The following is a 20,807-nucleotide window of genomic DNA, read 5'->3' as shown; positions in this document are numbered from 1 at the left end:
ATTAATAATAGACATTTACTTTGTTAAACACACAGACCGTCTCTCTCCTGCCTGCCGTAACAACATGGCCCTAAAGTGTTTTTACACTTCTGCGGGTCACAGTTTGAGCAGCATTTTATATTGGACATGTGAAGCTGAGGTTTACTGGAGTGTTATGACTGAGAAGGTCAGTTTTCAGAGAGCCGCTCTGCCTGCTAGTTTGTGGCTGTGTGATGAAAATCTCCTGGGTGCCGTTTAACAGTGGGTGTAAATACAGTAAAAGGTGTAAATACTCTCATTTCTAAATAAACCACACAGCAGTTTATAGTTGAGTGGTGAAAACTCGGAAACCCACCAGCGGGTTCTGTGCTGAGACCCGCTCAAACAATGGCCATGGCTCATGGCAATCTCTGTCGGCATGGGTGAGTGCCCAGCCAGCCCCTACTTGTCATTGTCTCTCCTTTCTATCCCTCCCTCCCCTTCCTCTCCCCCTCCAGCTCTCCCTCCTCATTTCCCCCTCTCTATTTCTCTATCCTCCCACTCCAGCTCTTTTGGCTCCCCACCACCGACACCCCAACACACACCCCAACCATCCCCCCACCTCTCTTTCTCTCAGCTAGGATCTTCAGGCCACTGTTCCCTCTCTGCACCCCCCCACCACCACCGCCGCTGCCACCCCCTTGCCCTCCACCACCCCCCTCAACACGCATCCTCCCCTCCCACCCACCCCTACACCCCCTCTTTCTCTCTGAGAGGATGTTCCAGCCGCTGCACACTGACAGCTCGGGGATATTGTGTGTGGAAATGTTCCTGTTGGACCCGCAGGCCCTTACAATCTACCGGACAAAGGCTAGAGCACCTTTGCTTAAGGCTTGGCACCTTTGACCTCCAGCTCACACTTCAGACTTGTCACCGTGGCTAATTTTCCCTCTCCCCTTAGCTTATGGATGCGCCCGCTTTAAAGGTGTTTGAGTGATACAACACTGACAGTAGTAAAAGTTAATGCAATGCAGTACATGTTATGGCTGGTAAACAACAGCGAAATAAATAAATAAAAGGAGGAACAACATCAGTCGAGCTGAAGTCTGTCACCTCTAGGTGCAACGGGGGATTGTTTGCAAAGAGCATGTGGGCAGTGGAGATGTAGCTCCTGCATGGGCAACATTTCCAGTCGCTTCAGTGAATCAGAAATCAAGCAGCATCATGTGATTCTTATAGAGTCCAGACTGGCACATTAGAAACCGTGCCCTTCAAATGAGAGATTAGAGATGTGCAATAAATGTCGGACTAATTACAAAGAAACTCTCGAAGGAGGAACAATCTTTATATTGTCCTAAAGTTACTGCCATCCCCTGTATGGAAATCAAAAATTATAATTAGTAGTGATTATGAAGAGTAGTTCAATAACTGTGTGTAGCAAGTGTGTTTAAGTTTGAATAAACAATCCAAATTAAGTTAAAGGAGAATTGTTATTTTATTATCCTCTGATCACATAAATCATTTTTTTCCAATGTCCTTCAGCCATTTACGATTTCATCACAGGTGAGGAAATAAGAAACTAATTCCAAACTAGCCAAGGATCTGCTGCACTAAAAAGAATATTTCCCTTGATAGAAGATTGTGATTTGAGAAAATTTCTAATATTGTGCTCCTGTCACAATCAATTTCCAATTACCATAAATCATTGTTGCGTAAAGTGGGAGTCATTTGGAGTTCTACCTATTTTCCAACTCTAATATAAAGAATGAATTGAGCATTTATATAATGTTGGAGGTTATTTCATTCATCCTGGAAGGAACAATCAAAGGAGACAAAGGGGGAAAAAAAAGAATAGCTGACATTAAATTCATCAATTTCTTTTGGCATATTCGGTATCTCTAGTTGCACTAGACTTCAGTGAGACTTTTTCTATCAGCTGCAGACGTAAGAATGAAACAGGTTAACCACAGGATCTAATTGAAAGGAATCTGGCGAAGGGTGTAATGGTATATTGCACAAAAAGGGGAAAAACTCAGAACTCATGCCTCCATCCTGTGAAGCGTGATGGCGCTCATCCTGACTCGATCGGCTGTCACTTTTGACACAGCCTGCCAGAGTTCTCCTTCACCGATCATGGGTAACATGGCGGGTCAGAGGATGAAATAGAAAAGGCCAAGAGCAGTCCAATATTTTCCTCAGCCTTATAGCTGCAGATACTTAACTCAGAGACGTCAAAGACTCAAGAGAGCATGAAAAAAGCCTAAAATGACTGTCTAAAAAGGGAAAAAAATACAGCATGTCTCTATGAATGTCAAGATCCTGATGGTCTCTGAGCCAAAGGCTGTGATACAATTGTAAGCTACTTGCTCAATGCAGCTCGTTCAACCATTTGAAGATCATTCAGATGCCTATCTAGCTGCTGCAGCACTAAAGTCGAGAGCTTTCGGAGTGGTAAGCTGTAAGGAATGCTTCCTATTCTGTTCTGGGGCGCACGTTTTGTGCTCCGCTGTTTCAAAATAAAAACAACTGGGCCGGATAAACTGCTCTCTAGATATCCAGCAACTCTTATTAGCGAATGTCCACCAAAGAGGCCGCAACACTCAATCCAATACATAAAGGTGGTGGTAAAATACTGCAGAGTAGGCAACAAAGCACACAACAATTAGGTCTTCTCCCAACTGGCTAGCCACAGGAGTCAGTGAAGGCATGTATTACCAGAGCCTTAACTCTTACTCCATTATGTAGTGTATCCACACCCCGACGCAGCAATGTTTATCTACAACAGACTACTGAGCAGTTTCAAATAGCGTTTTTAGCCTCTATTCTCAAGTGCCACAGTAAGAGATTCCAATTACCCGAATGGTAAGGAGCCAGTGAGGGAGGCATAAAGTACATTAGGGATCCCCTGTAACTGCAGGGACCTTTTAGAGCCTCAACTGAAGAGGGCCGGGAGACTGAGGGGACAGTGACCCTGCATGGATAGCCTCTGTCAAAATTTGACCACGTCAAGCACAAAGGCATTATGGGAATCCAGTGTCACCAAGTCCTAATTACTGTCTGTGTTCAGAGCAAATTACTGCCTTGTTCCTCTGATTAGCGAGGAGGCTAATCTTCACCTGTGTACGCCAGCACTGCTGAGGGCCCTTGAGTGTTAGCGCTTCGTCTTCTGTAATTTATTTTTAAATCAGTGCCCGCTCCCAAGAGTTTTGAGTGTTTTGTTGTGAACCGCTTACCATGATCCCCACCACCGCCCCCTCACCCCTAAATCCTTGACTAAATCCTTGTTTGGTGCCGCAGGAAGATAAGCAAGAACAACACTTGGGCATAATTGACTCGTACTCCTCTCCAAGATGTCAGAGCGGAATCATCTCTCTGCATATTGCCTTAGTATGTCACACACTGTACACTTCTGCATGTTGCAGATATAGAATCCAATCAAGTTCTAAAACAAACTAGCACAACCCTCACGCCGGAAAAAAGTTCCCGGTCGACAGCAGGGAAAGGGGGGAAAAAAAAAAACTGCAGGAGCTGCTTTTAGCTGCATCTCTACAGTGAGCGGTAACTCTCATTTGGCGCCCAACCTCACCCTGGAGGTTCTGCTTTAGAAACCACAACATTTGCAGATTTTCATCTGAGTGAACGTCAGTGTCTCGTCTGCATTGGGCGGTTTACAGGTAGTGTGTTACACAGGTGTTGGTTTACACAGGAAATGGCACATGCAGCCTGATTGGGACGGTCCCGAGAGACGGAGGCATAAACATAGAGCACAGATGGGTCCAAGGGCCAGTGGGAGCAGCACCTTAATGAATACGCAGCTGAGTACTACACTTCACAACATGCAAAACAATATTCTAAGGCCGCAGTAAAAAACAGAACAAAAATCATCTGAATATCATTACACAGTGAATTATTCATACAATTTCTAAAGGGACTACGTCAAGCAGTCTCTCCCTGCTTTATTGATGATTTCATTCAATATCTCAGCAGATCGCTGTTTGTATGACAAAGCATTTTAGCTACAAATGTGAGCAGTTTATTTAGCATACAGCTGTCTTTATATACAATACATCTATAACTAGCAAAATAATAATTTAAATTGATAAAAATGATTTTAGACTAAATATAACACATCCACAGAGAGAAAGGAAGATGGAAAAGAGGAGAGAGCGATTATAGTGGAGGGAGAAAAAAAAGAAGTAGTTGTTATGGTTCCCGGTGTGTGAGCACATCATGTAAACAGGCCCCAAACAGGGAACACATTTACCATACTGCTATTCAGTGTGAACCAGGACATTGATTCACAACACTACATGAGTGTGAGAAAAACGATAAATGCATCACCTCAGATATTTCACACTAGCGTTGGTAGTGTGTAAAAGCTGTTGTGACAGCTTGGGTATTAGGGCTGGATAGATGGAAAATGTCTGGCTGCTTATGAATGCCAATGTGACTGAGGTGACGGGTTTGACACAAAAACACTCCACCTCAGAACAATTAGGCTGTTCTCAGGCCCCATCCAGTGTTGTCAGTGATAATGGAAAGCTGTGAGGATAACTGGTGATAAATAGACTTTAACACCCTCCTCCTTAAGAGCAATGCAGTCCTGCAGTCCTCTCATATGCTTAACTAATCATGACCATGGCCGGCAAATTCATACAAAAGACTAATTACTGTTGTACTTCACTTCAGTCTCAAAGGCCTCTTATATAAGGACTTGGGGGTTCTCTTGCCTCTTTTCTCCTCTTGATGGGTATTTTTTTTACAAGTAGGCCTCATGCTAGACAAAAGCGTTTAAAAATTGGTGATTGCTTTCATCCGCTTTAATTACATTCAGAAATGGCATTTCTGCCACATAATACACCCCTATTGTTTCAGAATTATCTGGCTTGGGGAGTAAAATCTACAATATTTGACGATGCTCCCGAGCTAAATCGCCTCTTGAAATTGAAATATGCTGCCGAAATACAAAATAAAAAGCCAGCCTTTGCTGCTGATATACTGGAAGCTCCTTGGCTTTCTGCAGAATGCTATTATTATGCATATCCAGGTAGAAAGTTAATTAACCCAAAGCTTAAGCTAATTATGGTAGCAGAATGCTATCAACCAAACGCTTTCAGTCTGACAGCTGTCCAGAATTTCATTTGCTAATCATTTGTCTTTTGCAGGAGCATATGGTACATTTCCCCGCTATCACAGCAACAACAAACAGATGAAAATCATTAACTAAAAACAATGTGCAATGTGAAAAATCAGACACAGATTTATAAGGCTTTGTGTCAGAGAAAAAAGGGGGATTTATGGCCTGGGAAATATAATGATAATTTTTGGTTTTAGCCACTTAGGATTTTAGGCAGATCACGTGACCCAAGTGTGCAGGGAATTCAGATGCACAAATATATTGTTTATATCTATATGCAAATGAGACAGAATGTTTATCCGTGTAAAATTAATTACAATTTTCTATAGGAGCATATGCAAAGAGCTTGTTCTCAACAATTTTTAGCTTCTAGCACATTTTGTGCCTGTTTTTTTTCAACACAATATTTTTATGTTCTTAAAAGTAGAAATCCCTCAGCTCAGAATTAAATCAATTATTTTCCAAGAAATGCTTCATGCATTTTTTTTTTTTGTCCTTTTCATAAAAACACATCATACTGGCTGTTAAAGGGTGATTGATATCAGCATTGCCTTGCGACATTATCAGGCAATAAAGGCTACTCAGGTTCTAATGCAACATGTCATACACAGGCTCCTGTAGTACATTTCTATTGAGGACCTCACAAGCTAAATTGCTTTTTTCCTGCTCCCCCACATCTCAGCCAGCTTGACAGACAAATTGATCAAAGCATTGTAAAATAATATGCTCACAAAATGTCTCGGGGCAGGAGTCCAGCCCTTTTTTCATTTTTCACCCTAATAAAAAAGTGCTCTATGATTTCCTCTGTATTATGTGTCTGTGCTCTGTGTGAAAGAGGCAAGAAGCATCATATTTCAGATAATAGTAATCTCCTGTAAACAAAATGCGTATCATTTTTCTGTGAACGCTGAGGCCATGCTAAAAACTAAAGGGGGGGAAAAAACTGGTTAACAGGGAGGCTGGTGCGTAGGGCCCCAACAGGGGTTGTTGAGATGTAATGAATTTGTTCATCTGATGGTGCCTTCAGGGCTGTCGTTAGACTGGCAGAGGAGGTTGATTTCAGGAAATGTTCCTAAGATCAGTTAGGAAGCAAAAGGGGCTTGAGACGTTTCTATTAGAAAGAGCTGACGGTCATGGTGTGTAAGCAATACTTCAAGGGCGTTTATGTAGCTATAATGGCATTTATCAATAACTATCTATCAATGCCACAAATGCTTTTGTTGCTGCTCCAGCTGTTCAACACCAACCAATAGTGAATCTGAAAAAAATCCCAGAGAGCAAACACGGTCGTGTAAGCCTTCAAAGCTTTGACTCGCTCACAAATATCTGCTGTAGGACTCCCTTTCTGTTATGCATGGACGTTATCTATTTCCCTTATCCAAAATACGCTCTTAGAGATCATTTATCACACTGACTTCCTAATCCTGTACCGCACCACATCTGAAGCTGGAAAGAGCCTTGTTTAGTATGTCATAAATAAATCAATGGAAATGCCTGATCTGAACTATTACTGCTACAGGCAGGCTTTTGTGAGATCTACATGTAAAGCCCGTTGCAAAGATAAGCCTGTATTTTGTCACTTTATCTCGCCTCCCTTAATGCCTGTTTACATTGCGTTACTCCATATATCTGAGGTGGCTCTAGTTCCCCTGTCCTGTGACAATAACAACATATTCAACTCGCAGTGATAAAATCTAAACAGTTTTGCTAATGATTTCTAGCTCACACCTTTGAGAACATACAGACAGTGATGTGATCGAAGCTTCACTTATGACCGACGTAGCAAATGATATTAAACTGAGAAATGATCTAGTGATGCGAATCATTAAATTCATTTGCATATTCCTACTGAACCTGAACACACAAATTAAACCCTGTTCACAAGGAGACGGAGAAAGGTGCTTGCGCATGGTTACAGGACATCTTCCGCAATCAAAATTCCATATTATTAATTTTCTCACTTCAACTCATTAACAACAAGTGGAATGTTTTTACTGCTTGATGAATTTTAGGAAATAGCAGACAGTCGAGAAGGAAACACATGTTGAGGTATAATATACAAGGTCATTAATGGGTTTCCATAAATTAGAATTTGAACATACATTTTCAAAAGGATAACGTCCTATCCGGGTGCATTTGAAAATGGTTTAATTTCCCAAACCATTCAAGTTTGTCAAATGCGAATCCGCGATACATGGATATTTAATTTCAATCTAATCAAAACTAATCTGAGATGTAGGATGTGGACCTGTAAAAATAAGGAATAAGTGCTTATTAACGCTGGCAGTAATCAGTTTCAGTCGCTTCAGTAAGACTGCCAACATTCGAACAATTTTGAGCGATGGGCAGGCCATGAAATGCAATCACATATTACATTTCTGAGTGTCAGTTGACACTCCAAACTACTGCATACAACTTGAAGGAAACATAAATAAACAGGAGAGAGCAGTCCATGCTCCCCGTGGCCTTTGCTGACCCTACAGACATCTGTCCTAATCAACTCCCTTGTGGGTAATAAACAAGTTATTTTTCTGAAATTTCAAATATACTGCAGGAAGAATCACAACCACATGCCATCAGAAATCTAATTTCAAGCCCAACTGTATTCTAGTGCCCCTCATATTTCTAGTGCCTGCTCATATTTGCCCAACTTTCTCCAGGATATTTCTTGTGGGATCTACAAAAATGCCCTGCTTCCAATGAGGAATGGTGGCACTCCATCACAGGAGTGGATTCTGTCTGCCTGTAAATTTCACACCTTTGTTTATCACGTCACCAGCCCGGCTGTTGTACAGTACCTTTCAGCAGGTGCGACATCCATTAGGATCTGGATGGTGTGCACACCATTCTCACATCCACTGACTTGGATCGTCCCCAGGGGGCTCAGCAATGAGATGGTCTTCTGAGTGCACTGGCTCTCCCTCTGCTTCTTCATCTTGCTGCCCTGCTGAGGAAGTACAAATTACACTGCGTTCATTGACATATTCATGTGGCAACTTTCACAATTTCCCACACATATTTGCATTGAATGATCTATTGAAAACCTAGCGGCCCACCAACGGAAGATGACTTACATATTTGAACACCTAGCCTCCAAACAATGTCATGATGTGACTTGATCCCTACATTACTATCCAATATTTCTTTTGTGCATGGAAAAGAATACGCCTATCTAACCAATAAATCGCCCATTTTTTCCCCTCTTTCTGTTCTATATATCACATAAATGAGAAAAACAATGCAGTCTGTTCCCTTGTCTGGTGGGGGATTCCCAAGATAGCTCGACATTATTTTCAATCCGTCATTTTTGGTTGATGGCCGGGATGTTTTTCTAGCATTAAATTTGTTCCTTAGGGTGCAACTCCGATGGGATTCTGGTTTCCAGCCCTTAACAACAGCAAAAACGTGCAGCTTTTCTGACGACTGAGATGGATACTGGCAATAACCAGACAGCAGTTCCTTTTTTATTTTTACTTTGAGGGAAGGAGAGATGATTGACTATGTTATATGTGAGTTTTTGAGAGATGGGGGTTATAATAAATAAAGGTCACATTGATTGTAAGAGTTTCAACCAAGGAAACCTTTCCTTTCTGGAACCTTGCTCTGAAAAGTGTAAAGGGTACAAACATAATGCCTTTCCCTTTTTTCATTTTTAATAATACACATTAAAGGCATTCATAATTTTTAAACTCTTTTGTTTGTACTTTGCAACATATGTAGCAGCATCTAATGTTTCTTTTCATAATTAATCATATGCTGACTATTTTCTCAATCATTAAATGCTTTATTGCAAAAAACAGCAAAAGTGTGGCAGGGTGACGTTTTCAAGACTAGAAATCAAAGGCCACGAGATAAAACTGAGAAGAGCAAATTCTCACATTAAAAAAAAACAAACTGAAGCCAGAGAATGACTGAAGTTTTTGTTTATGAAAACAGACTAACACTTTCTGTTGACTGACAAATCTAGTATATGAACAGGCTTGGCACTTTGAGAATATTCTCTGCTAAACTTACTTTTAAAAACTAACTTTAAGTAAATCCTATAATTTTCAGCAACCACACTTTCAATACATACAACTTGTAATATGGTATCGCTATTTAATCAAGCAAGAAAGACAAAATGTAGAAATAATCAATTATTTGCAACCAGCAACTATTACGATAATCAATTAATGCTGATTTCAGCTTCTCAAATGTGAATGATTCGGTGCTTTTCTTTAGCTTATGTGATAGTAAACTTCATTTTGGAGAGCTATGCAATTGTTATAATATCATATTATTTTATACACTAATCCATAATAATTAAAACACTATTAATAATTGCAATTTGCAGCCCTAAAACAATCAAACAATGAAGAAAATTGCTTCGCTGCTTATTACAGACTGTACCTTTAATTTAAGCCAAGATATCTTTTATTTTTAGATTACCCCTTAGCCCCCCACCCCTCTTCACATACACACACCACCACCACATCTGTCATGGTATGTGATCACAAATGCGTCTGCTTCAACTTTCTTGTTTCTACTCTTGCAGCTCTCACTGTATTCATCAGGGGTTTTCCTGAACTGACAATAAAGGCGAGAAATTTCTGAGCCAAACAATGGTACAGTGCACTTTGGATAAGCGCTGCACACACACGGTCTGCCATTTAGCAAGCTGGTAATAGACTCATAGATAGAATAATGGACTTTGGCAATAATGGCCTCGCCTAATAGTCTGCGCTGATTAAAAATAATGCTATCATGTTTGTTTCTGTGCCGTTTTCGGCGCACTAGACTGGTCTAAGTGACTGCCTGAGTGTTTGGATGTTTACCCGGCTCTTCACGGTGAGGAACAACAAACAATAAGCAGCTTGTGTTGTTAAAAACCACTGGCAGCGTCCTCATGCTCGTCAATCATGTGACTCGTTTCTCATTAGACTAGTTCCTGGTCAAACCTGCGTGATTAATTGAGTAGAAAGCGCACCGTGACTGCGCAGGTGTGAAAATGCAACATGTGTCCTCAACGTGCCATTTAAGATTGAGGAAGCACATGCCGAAACGTAAACGAACAATGCAGCAGCTCTTCGAGTGACTAGGTGTCTCAACATTACTTTAAATACACCTTGAATGTTGAGTGTGCGCTTAAAACGTCGAAAACACATGCAGGTGTTCGCATGTGGAGGCCTGCGCGAACTTACCCACAATGTACAGCTCGGTGGTTTACGTATACGGTAATTTTTTAAACTGTAGGCTTTCTTAGAAGACGTAAACCACAGTAAATTAGCCCTACAGCTTGCAAATAAAGCCCTCTGCATGCGTATGCTGCTTGTGCGAAGCCCACTCGTCCTCCCTCTGCAAAACAAATGTCCGACAACTCTCTTCCTGCTTCTCCTGGCAGCGTGGTCCAGCCGGCCAATCACAGGCGGCAAAAGTCCGCTCCCTCTTTGTAATTGGCCCGTTGAAAGACTTAAGTCCGCCCCCTGCCAGGGACAGACACAGTGGAGGATTGTCTAATAGGTCTCAAGTTGGGATTTGGGGTCCTTCAGGGGGTCCCCAGCACACCGAAGACTAGTAATGGTAGTGATTTAGATATTTGATTTGCTTGATATTTTTACAGCTGGAAAAAATATGATAATGCATATATTCAGAATTAATTTTTCTTATCTTTCCACTTATAGCTGAGACATTTATCCAGTTCTGCATCTCCAGTGACAGCTTCTCGGTGAGGCCTTTAGGGTCCCAGGCATAATGTTTGTGGATAAAAAACACCTATGTGACTGCAACAGCCAATAACATCTTATGTATTACCAGCTAATAAAGTCAGCATGTTATTATGAACAACATATGGGGTAGCACTCAATCCTTTTATTAGAGTTTTATGCAGTTTAAAGGAGAGGGAGTTGCCTTATGTTGCCTGGAGCAGTCATAGATTAAGTAGAGGCATATATTTCAGTCATTATAACCAAGTGTGTGGCATCAGTCATGGATTTTTTTTAAAGTGTCTGTTGTCCTCTGCAGCTTTATTTTTATTTCTGTGGTGCCTTCAGCTCTCTGCATGCCTCCGTTTGGAATGTGTAGGCCGGCGTGGGCCTGTGGCCCACACCCCATCTCAGCGGTGAGGGTGGGAGCGGGGGAGAAAACGCCACCCCTGCAGAGACCATTTTGAAATCTGTGAGGATTTCCGTGCCATCTGGACCCGCTGCCAGTCTGCCCCAGATAGTAAGGGTTGGCAACGGTACCCGACGGTGCAATATGGCTCTCTCTTTAATGAACTACTAACTGTCCCCCGTTTTAATTGATGTGACATTTGAGCCATTTATCTCTGACATTTCAATGAAGGATGATTCTCAGCCTTGCCATTTACTTTTTTGTGCTATTTTCTAAGAGTCATTTGCATTTTTCTGCTCTAAACCTGCTTTTTGTCTCTCATTAGCTAATTAGAGAGCAACATGCACAATTAATAAAAATGAACATAACCTAGTTTGATATAGGCTTGATGAGGGATAATCAGAAAATCACTGTTTTCTTAATATTCATCAAAAATGATGTGAAGGGCTACCTGTGGTAAAAGGTGACTTCGATAAAGCCTTGTAACCTTTACCCACATACCAACATGTAGCCTACAGTGTGGGACAACTTATGTTCGCAGCATGGGGAGAATCAAGCTCAATTAATCAGCATATGATTGCAGTAAGCAGCCCCCTCTGCTGGATCTTCTGAGCCATACTGTTTGAAATCATTTTTAATGCTGCATTCAGTGGCCAAACAATTATCATATGTGGCAGTCAGAGAGGATGTTTTTTGTTTGCTTTATTACATTTACTTAAAATGAAATGCCTCAGATGTGCAATTTTAAATTTATTTGAAGACAGCTTTTACTTTTTGTAATGTATTTTTTATTGTATGCTAATTTTAATTGCCACTGGCACATCAAAGCTGTTTTGCACATTTTACACGTTATTTTTAAAGTCACATATATTTATGCTGAAGAGAACAAATAATTTATTTTAAAAACAGGAAATATCTTAGCCATTATGTGTTGAAATAAACAGCCTGAAGTGCGTGTGACTGACATAACAACTTGCTATACTAAAGGTTCCAGGCTCAATTGTTTTCCATAATGACACATATTTTCAATCTTTTTAAGATATCCTTTAAAAACACGGTTCCACTGATGACGACTGTTCCTTTGATTGTGAGCGGCATCATTGCCAAGGTGTGGTGCCCTGTCTGTGCTGGCAGCCGTGCTGATATCTTTTGTTTGGGACTCAAAGAGCTCCTTTTCCTGTTCAGTTTCCCTCACTATTTTTGTTTGCGTGAGGTGTTGATAGACTTATATGTTGCACAGCTTCCTTTTAGTGTACAGCACCAGATGTTTGCGAGAATAACAACCCAAACCTTTTTTTATCAGAATGACAGAAGTTGTTTATTAGCAGTTTTGTCCATCCGGTAATGTATGATTGTCACAGCTCAGTCTTATACCGCCTGCCTGTGTCTTGCTCTCTTTTCCTGTGTTCGCAATCTTACTCTCATGTTGGCGTGGGAGGAGTTGAAGTCATTTATGATATCAGATATTCTCTAGGAGAGCAGGAAAGTCCTGACAGACTGAACAACCGCCATCCTCTCACACAGTGGTGTGTGTGAGTGTGCATTTTAATCAGGAGAAATGGCTCTGTGGGCCTCACATTGCACGTTGAGGAGGTCTGGGTGTTCTCATTGTGCGTACCCATTGTACAGTAGATGTTATGTCTGTTCCTCTAAATCAAACCATGAAGCAGGCATGAAAAAAGCAACCTGTTATTTTGTTCTTTTTACTTTGACACTTTGTTATTCCACTCCTCTCAAAAGAATTAGCCTGATCATCGTATAAGCAATTTCACGACCACAAAGATGTGACAAAATTTCTCTGTACCCTCCAGTGCCCACTTATTTAGTGTGCCTGTGTGCCTCTGTCCCTCCATCTCTGATATGATGTGGCTTCTCTATTTTACTGTTGACACAGTGCTATGAATGTCTGAGCATTTTGCAAATGAAGAGGCTTGAACTCCTGACAGGCAGTGTCGCCGGCACCATGACACACTGGCCCGCACATGCTGTGCGGCATAATGATGACATTAGGATCCAGTGATAATATCAGGACGCACTTCAGATAAATGACTGATAAACCAGGGGTTGTGCCTCTCGTATTACACGCTTGACAGAGCAGCTAATCAGTGTCCAAGTGACTGCTATTACATAAATCATGAGCTCGACTTTGATGCATATTCCATCGGTGTTCCCTATTCATCACGTCATCTGGGGGAGACTCTCTGGATGACTGGCTGCCGGGCCAACACACATTTTAAGAGCACATTATGTTTTCATTAGAATTTGATATGATCCATTCCAGTGTTGATTTGATTTTACGTGCTCGGGTCATTTGATAGGAAGCTACCAAGGAGAGGGAGTGTATTGTTACACCGCGTTTCCTGTTACTCTTACTGACCACATTTGTTGTAAATACGTGTGGTGATAAACAACACTGCTTCTTCATAAAATAATCAGATTTTACCGTAAAAATTCTTTTTGTATTTTTATTTAACAAATTGAATCCATGCTTGGGCAATTTTATAGAGCTGTCTTAATATAAAGATTTCAGCACTCTCAGCAGAGTGTCAATGTTTCATTTAGCAACAAAATCCAAATGCATTCAGAGATGAAGTTGGAAGGGAGATGTGGGGTGTTGAAGTGAGTCACCATGTATGTTTTATTCTCCAGTATTGGGGTCAGAGGATGTGAAGGTGGGGGTGTTAATTTAATCCCCATTCTTACCCAGAGCATGGCCACACTCTCTAAGGAGCTTTATCTCTGACAACTGTGTCAAATTAGAGAGACCACGAGCCCCTCATAAAGAATATGTCTGTCAGACTACATTGTTCCTGGCCTCTGAAATATACGGCTGAGAGAGACAAAAATAGAAGATAACACCGTAGTCCCACAGTTGGACTTGAACATGATGAAATAATTTTCAAGCCATGTGATCCTGTCACCGAGACAAACCGCTAATAAAACTGATGTCCACATATTATTCTGTAGCTTTCCATGCTTTGCTATTCATAGATTTTAATAAGTGTTGCTGTGTGCAAACATCCTACCTGTTCTGGTGTTATTGTTAATATTTGTGTGCCCTGCTATTTTTTTAAAAAATCTTTTATGCTAATAAAATGCTTGACCAGAATTATTTATAAAACTTTATTGGACATTAATTCATTGTAATTCAGCCTGGCCGTGTATAATTGATGGGAGTGTTACATTCCATTAGCCATGGTACATAACTCTAGGTCAGTCCAGTCTAATAAGTGCCCATCATTTATCTCCCTGGTATCATCGCTGTACCACAGTCAAACATGTAAAACAACTCTTAATGTTCTCCCTAGTCCCCTATGGGTGTTTCTCCCTGTTATCATCATTGCCTCTATTCTAGGGGGACTTCCTCTGGAGACAACATTTTCATAGACCTTTGACCTAAACCATATTTTCCATTTGAATGGTCCGACTAGTGAATATTTACAAGCATGTTTAATGTATAATAGATCTCATCTGTGAGTATCAGGAGCCATTTTCTGCTCAGTCAGGCTCTGGCGTTGGCCTTGGCCCCTTGCTTGAGGTAATATTGACCCCTCTTAAAAACAAAATGACCTGCACCTCATTTAGGCCAAGTAGTATGCATACGTATTGCACAAGTCCTAAGGGCATACATGTTTATAACAAGGGAAGCTGGCGGTCTCGAATGTAAACATCTTAGCACTGTAATATTATTGTATCAGTAAAGTCCCAGAAGGTGGTAGATTTAATAATGTGGGTGGATTATATAAGAGAGAGAAATAAAGCAGTAATTTGAAATTGTTTGGGGACCTTTTGTGTCAATGGTTATGGAGGCTAAGGGACAACTCCATTCCCTCAGGCCACTGTTAAAAAGGCAATGACTTTTCTTGTACATGCACAGCATTTTGGAATCTACATGCATTACTAGCACCACAGGCTTTTATCATGTGATTAGTAATACATAATACATTTGATTCTATTATCGTGCACGAGGAAAAAAAAATGAATGAAAGTGGTGAAAGGAAGAGCATGTTGATGAATAACGTCTGCAGTCAAGTGCTTGAATATACATTTAATAGTGAAACAGATCTCGGTTTGCTTCTCGGGTGCTTATACAACCACAGGGTTTTTAATCTCTTTCTTGCCGATGAAAGTCCCAGTAATTGCTATATTTCCCTTTTTGTTTCAAGGACCTTTGATGATCCCTTGGCTTGCATCAGAGGGCAAAGTCATTAGTGGAGAAATGAGCTCAAGTGAAGAGAAAGAGATTGCGGGGCTCCCAGCATGATTGGAAACTTTGCCTCACATTGCATCCTAATTTGATTTCAATTTTCAATATATATTTGAAAGATAAAGCACAATTAGAAAATATGTATTTAGAAAAACTGGTGATTTTATTTCCCCTATTTGGCATTTGCAAACAGTAGTATGTGAACATTTAATGAATGACTGATACCTAATTGTACTGTAGCTGTAAGCGGACAGAAGAACACTTTTTAAAATATCAAATATTGCACAGTTTTTGTCAACAATTATAATTTAAGCTATGAAAAGATATTTTATATCACTACAGGTGTCTTTCATATAAACAGATAAACAAAGACAACACTTTATATGTTTGTAGATATTTGTAATAACATAAAATTTGTCTATAGCGATGCTTTTTGTTGATAAATACTATACATTCATAATAATTCTTTTAATGCCCACTTGCAACTCCCTTACACTGCATGTTTGTTAATGTATATGTATATACTGCTTAGCTTTAATTATAATACTACTATTTCCTTTTTGCATATAATATAATTGATGTTTGAAAAAATAACCTCTCTTATTATTAATTTAAATTCACTCTTGCAGTTTATTCTGTAATTTATGATTTAGATTTTACATACTGTTCCAGATAAAATGGATATCCATATTGCATGTTAAACACAGATGCGTTACATTTCACAGTAGCTAAACTGGCAATATGTTTTATGTTATAATGCTGCAATCATCATCAAGTTGTTCGGGGAGGGAGAGGGGGGTGCGGGGACATGTGAAATATGAAATCCTGTCAATCAAACTGCGGTATACAGCACGCTGTTGCGGTTGGGTGACAGTGGTTCTTTCATGTAAATCACAGACATTAGAAATAAAAGACAGGCCTGTTGACTTGTTTCATGCTGGGAATCGGTGGCCCAGCATGTGTTGCTCTGTCTGTGCTTCACTCTCCTGTGGAACTGCTGTCCCCTGGGTCCTAGCACTGCTCCCTGGGGTGCACTGCATATAATTACCCACAATCCACCCTGAAACAGCTCTCATTTACAGTAATCAACAGTCTGCACTTCAAAGGATTCATGTGGCATCAGACACCAAGAGCCAGTGTGTGTTATTACAAATTATTATTATTGCCTCACAGTTACCTTTATATACTGGAGCTGATGACTGTGTTAACTAAGGAGTGTATGAGATTCCTGCGTGTTTCTTTTTGCCCATTAAGGGCTGATGAGGGCAAAGATGATCTGCTATGTGCTGTTAAGAACTTCAAAAGCAGGCTTAGTTCAGTATAAGGTCTGAACAACAGCAGCAAAAGCATCAGATGTCTAATATTATACAGGAAGATGTGAGGAGAAATGGGGGGTATGCTTCATCAAGGGCTTAAATTTACATGACTAACAAATTCAGACTGCAAGTAAGAAATGCAAGATCATTTGATCATTTGGCAGACATGATGGTGGTCTGTGTGATAATGGTCATTATCATAAACCGGAGCCATCATTAGGCTTGATTTCAGATAATGGTCAGTATGGAAACCATTTTATGCTAAGAAAAGCCTCTCCCCATTAAAGACATATTAAGTGAATTAACTCACATCATGAGTAGGGAGCCACTGTGTGGTATTGCCTGCGACATAATGTGCTTATAATGCGAAGTGATTTCTCCTGACTGGAGACAAGTCAGCCAGTTTATATTCATAATAATTTGCACTAACCCTGGACCATTCAGCGCCTCACTGCAAATAAAAACACGTTTTGTTTTTTGTATCTGTCTAAATCTATGAAATTAAAATATGTGATAAAAATTATAATATGTATTTTAAAAAATACATAATTTGTGATTGGTAAGATAATACATTATATATTAATATAAACGGTCTTTGTCCAAAATATCACAAATGTATGTTTAGATTTCAAATATTACTGCATTTTTAAAAATGCATTAATGTAGTATTACATTTTCTAATAGGATTATTTTTCTGCATTGAAAATATGCAATATTTATAGAACACACAAAGCAAGCACATTTTATGTTGTATGAAATCTGTCACAAATTGACCACATTTGTTGAAAATTACTTGTATAAATGCTGTATGTCAATTAGTAGCTTAGAATTTGCATGTTTTACAGTAAGACTGTCACAGATTTGAGTTTTTTCTTATTTGTTCATGCTCAATATACAATAGATAGTCATTCAAAGATTCCTCTCCCATTTACCTCCTGGCAAAATGGCTGCTGTGCATCCAGAGAGACCACCTTCAGACATGACATCCTCGGCTCTCTGGTGGGAAGAGCAACGTCCTCCACAGAAGCTGCCTCTGACCCTCTGGCACTGCTGGGCCTCATCATTGCCGGTCCATTAGGGATGCTGGAGCAGGTCTCCAAACGGGCACGGCTGCACCACATTACTCCTACCCCTCACTGCTGGCAGGTCCCCTAGTGGCCAGGTCATGTCATGGCATGGGTGCCCTGTGAGTGAGCTTGTACCAGGTCTGCCCTTGACATGCCCCCCTCCTCCTGCCCCTCCTCCTCCTTCTCCTCCATGGAGAAGGGAGAGCAGACCGTCCGGATGGGGCACTGGGGGTGCCAGCTGGTGCCAGCTGCGAGGGGAGATATCCAAGGTGGCGGACACCTGTCCTAACTCGCGCCCCCCAGCTCCCACAATGCATCTGGTGCGGCCCTGCAGACCCATCGTGGGGAAATGAGGCGCTAACCTTGAGGAGAAATGCTCCCAGCGTCGCATTAAGAGAGGCCCTAATTGCTGAGCGCTAGCACTGCCAAATGACATTAGGAAGTGCTGTCGTTTACTTTAACATAATGGCTCAGCGTGTTTTTTGGCCAAACTTCCTTTGCTTCTCTGAGGTGTTTCACCACAGTGGCCGTTTTGGCCCCGTCATGACCAATCAGTGGAGGACTTGAGGATGACAGCGATTCTTGAGGATAATAATTCTAAAGACATTTGAGAGTTGGGCATTCAAATTTAAAACTGAACTCTATGGTGTGAAAAAATACACTGCGGAGGTCCACTCTGCTGCTCCATACCATGAATTCACTATACCATGTAAATGGCTGCCATTTGTGAAATAGCAAGTGCATTTACTGTACAAGCTGGGTGAGCGATTGTATTATTTATTCCCTTTTTTATCAAACCGCATGCTTGTATGGCTTTGTCGTTTCAAAGAAATACTAACACAGTCCACTCAGTGTGATTAAATTAAACAAGCATGCTCATTACATTATGCATACTGTAATAAGAATAGCCCTGACCGGTCTGTAGCAGTATAGCAGGCTCCACAGAGAATGATCACATGTTTCGCTGCTGTACTAGATTTTTGGGGCACCCATTAGCAGAACAAAAATCACCTTTGATTTAATGAAAGGTCCTCATTTGCTTACCGGCTCCCCTCACTTACGGGCACATGGTTAAATTAAGCTCCCGCATCACCACCCCACCCCCCATCTTTGCCTCCATTCGAAGGAGACACCGTCCCTTTCCCGCAGTATAATGCTGTGATGATTCTATGATCTGGTGTTTCAAGTCTGCGGGAGTGTCAGAAATCCACTGCAAGGTGCTTCTAATTGCAGATACACCTCAGCACTTGAAAGTAATGAATGTGAGCATGGTGAAACCTCCAAGGATCAAACGCTAGTAATACATCATCAGTTCTGAAAAGGGTAATTCGTTTCCCTTCGCCAAGCAAAATATTAGAAGTTCAGATAGGGGGTTTTATTATTAATTTATTCTTCCCCCAATACATGATTTTGTAATTGAAGTGCTATGAATAAAGTAACCCATATATCTTAGCGAGCCACTATGCATCCGTTGACTAGATGTGGGATTTGAGTGTGTAAATATTGTCTGTAGCAAGTCGCAACAAGGATGATTCTTCCTCAAATACACTTTGGTGATATCTTTGATTGGATTTTGAGCCATGTATTTCCCCAGATCATAACAAATCACACTTTATTGTGTGTCATCTTAGATCTATAGTGTTATTTACTGTACTTCTAGCAAGCTTAACTCCCTGATTTTGTTTGAAGTTTTGTTCAGATAAAACCTCACACTGTTTGGCAGGTCTTTTATAATTGTTTATGTCTTAAATTGAACAGACTTCACATAAAGAAGGTATTTGTAGCATTTCCGTTGCAACACACTGCATGCATACAATCCAAATGTTATTTCTAAACTTTGCTTCACCTGATCCCTCTGAAGAGTATCACTTCCAGTCACCATGGGGTAATCGTGCCACAGGGACCCAGTCAAAATAAGTCCGGCAGTTCACTAGAAGACGGCCTCTTACTACTGGTTGACCCTTGCGGCCACCAAGCTGTTGACCCCAGGAACGCAGGGGTAAGAAGTTCAAACCCCAGCTGTCCATGCATGATCTCTTCGTCTAGGCCATGGTCGTGCACCGCGGGGTCCGCTTCCCCCCCGCTGCCTGAACCCGGTCTTCACTCAAACAAAAATCAGGATATGCTATGCCCCTTCAATGGTGCTGTAAACTGCCGAAACTCAGTTGAGCGCAGAGTGTTTGTGTGTTCGCGGGATGTAATTTACAGCCTCGTGTTGAATGCGAGCTACCAACCTTGTGCAGGGACCAGTGTTGCGGCTGCTCATGGCATCTGCTCGGATGGCCACTGAGGAACGAGCATAACAATGTGCCATTCACGGGCCAGATGATGTCCAACTGCGAAGAAGAGCTTGGACAGGAAGGGCAGGAGAAGGGTAAAAACGACAGGAGAGGTTGATCGACTTTACAAGAAATACTAAAACACACACGAAAGACACTGGGTGCATCAAAAAGAAATCACCCCAGTGAAATTCGTTTCATGGCATGTATATATCACATACTTTCCAGCGTACAGCCTGTCACTGCATTACTTACATAATCAATTCTTTGTTATTTCAATGGAGAGACAAATCAGAGTTGCGGTCTGCAGTTAAAGCCGGGTCTCAGCGACCTGTCATCTGTGGTGTACAGTTAGGAGGTGGCTAACCCCAAGGGGAGGAGAGAAAGTGCTGGGGGGTCTGAGGTGTAAAAACCAAGGAATTTCAGGGGCTGATAAATGAGGCTCTTCCTAACTGCATATGGTATGTGTTTTAAACTGACTCCCCCTCGGCCCTCCTCGTAGCCAGCCATCCTTCATGAAGAGTTCAGGGGCCCTCTGCTGTACATGGGGGCCCTGTTTTGTTGCCAAGACAGGCCCCCTGCATAGGCTGCATATGGGACTGTATGACGTCTGGCTTGGCTGGCTTTCATGGATTGTTATGGTGGTGTTATGAAGGCTTCACATTGGGTCATTGTTAATTTACACTGACTTCCTAAGCTATTAGTTTTACAAAGAAAATGGTTTGTCACTCAGGATATACACCTGCTACCTGA

The 20,807-nt window shown here is 41.1% G+C and overlaps 1 protein-coding gene across 3 annotated transcripts in view; it reads right to left on the bottom strand.

Moving 5' to 3' along the window:
- mgmt (O-6-methylguanine-DNA methyltransferase) overlaps positions 1 to 20,807 on the bottom strand; it is an 84,519-nt gene that overhangs the window by 53,092 nt on the left and 10,620 nt on the right. Inside the window, exons 2-3 of one of the 3 annotated variants that reach the window (XM_051960242.1) lie at positions 20,010 to 20,124; positions 7,894 to 8,042 (exon numbers count right to left, since the gene is read on the bottom strand). In XM_051960242.1, the coding sequence (XP_051816202.1) occupies positions 7,894 to 8,042; positions 20,010 to 20,124 (264 nt within the window). Of the gene's footprint in view, positions 1 to 7,893; positions 8,043 to 10,275; positions 10,492 to 20,009; positions 20,125 to 20,807 lie in introns of those variants that run through there. The other 2 variants (XM_022197759.2, XM_022197758.2) reach the window with 2 other exon arrangements.

This window comes from Acanthochromis polyacanthus, chromosome 15 (assembly GCF_021347895.1).
Source record: "Acanthochromis polyacanthus isolate Apoly-LR-REF ecotype Palm Island chromosome 15, KAUST_Apoly_ChrSc, whole genome shotgun sequence".
Lineage (NCBI taxonomy): Eukaryota > Metazoa > Chordata > Actinopteri > Pomacentridae > Acanthochromis > Acanthochromis polyacanthus.
The sequence above is the reverse complement of the archived record's forward strand: the minus strand, read 5'-3'. Positions and strand labels throughout refer to the sequence as shown.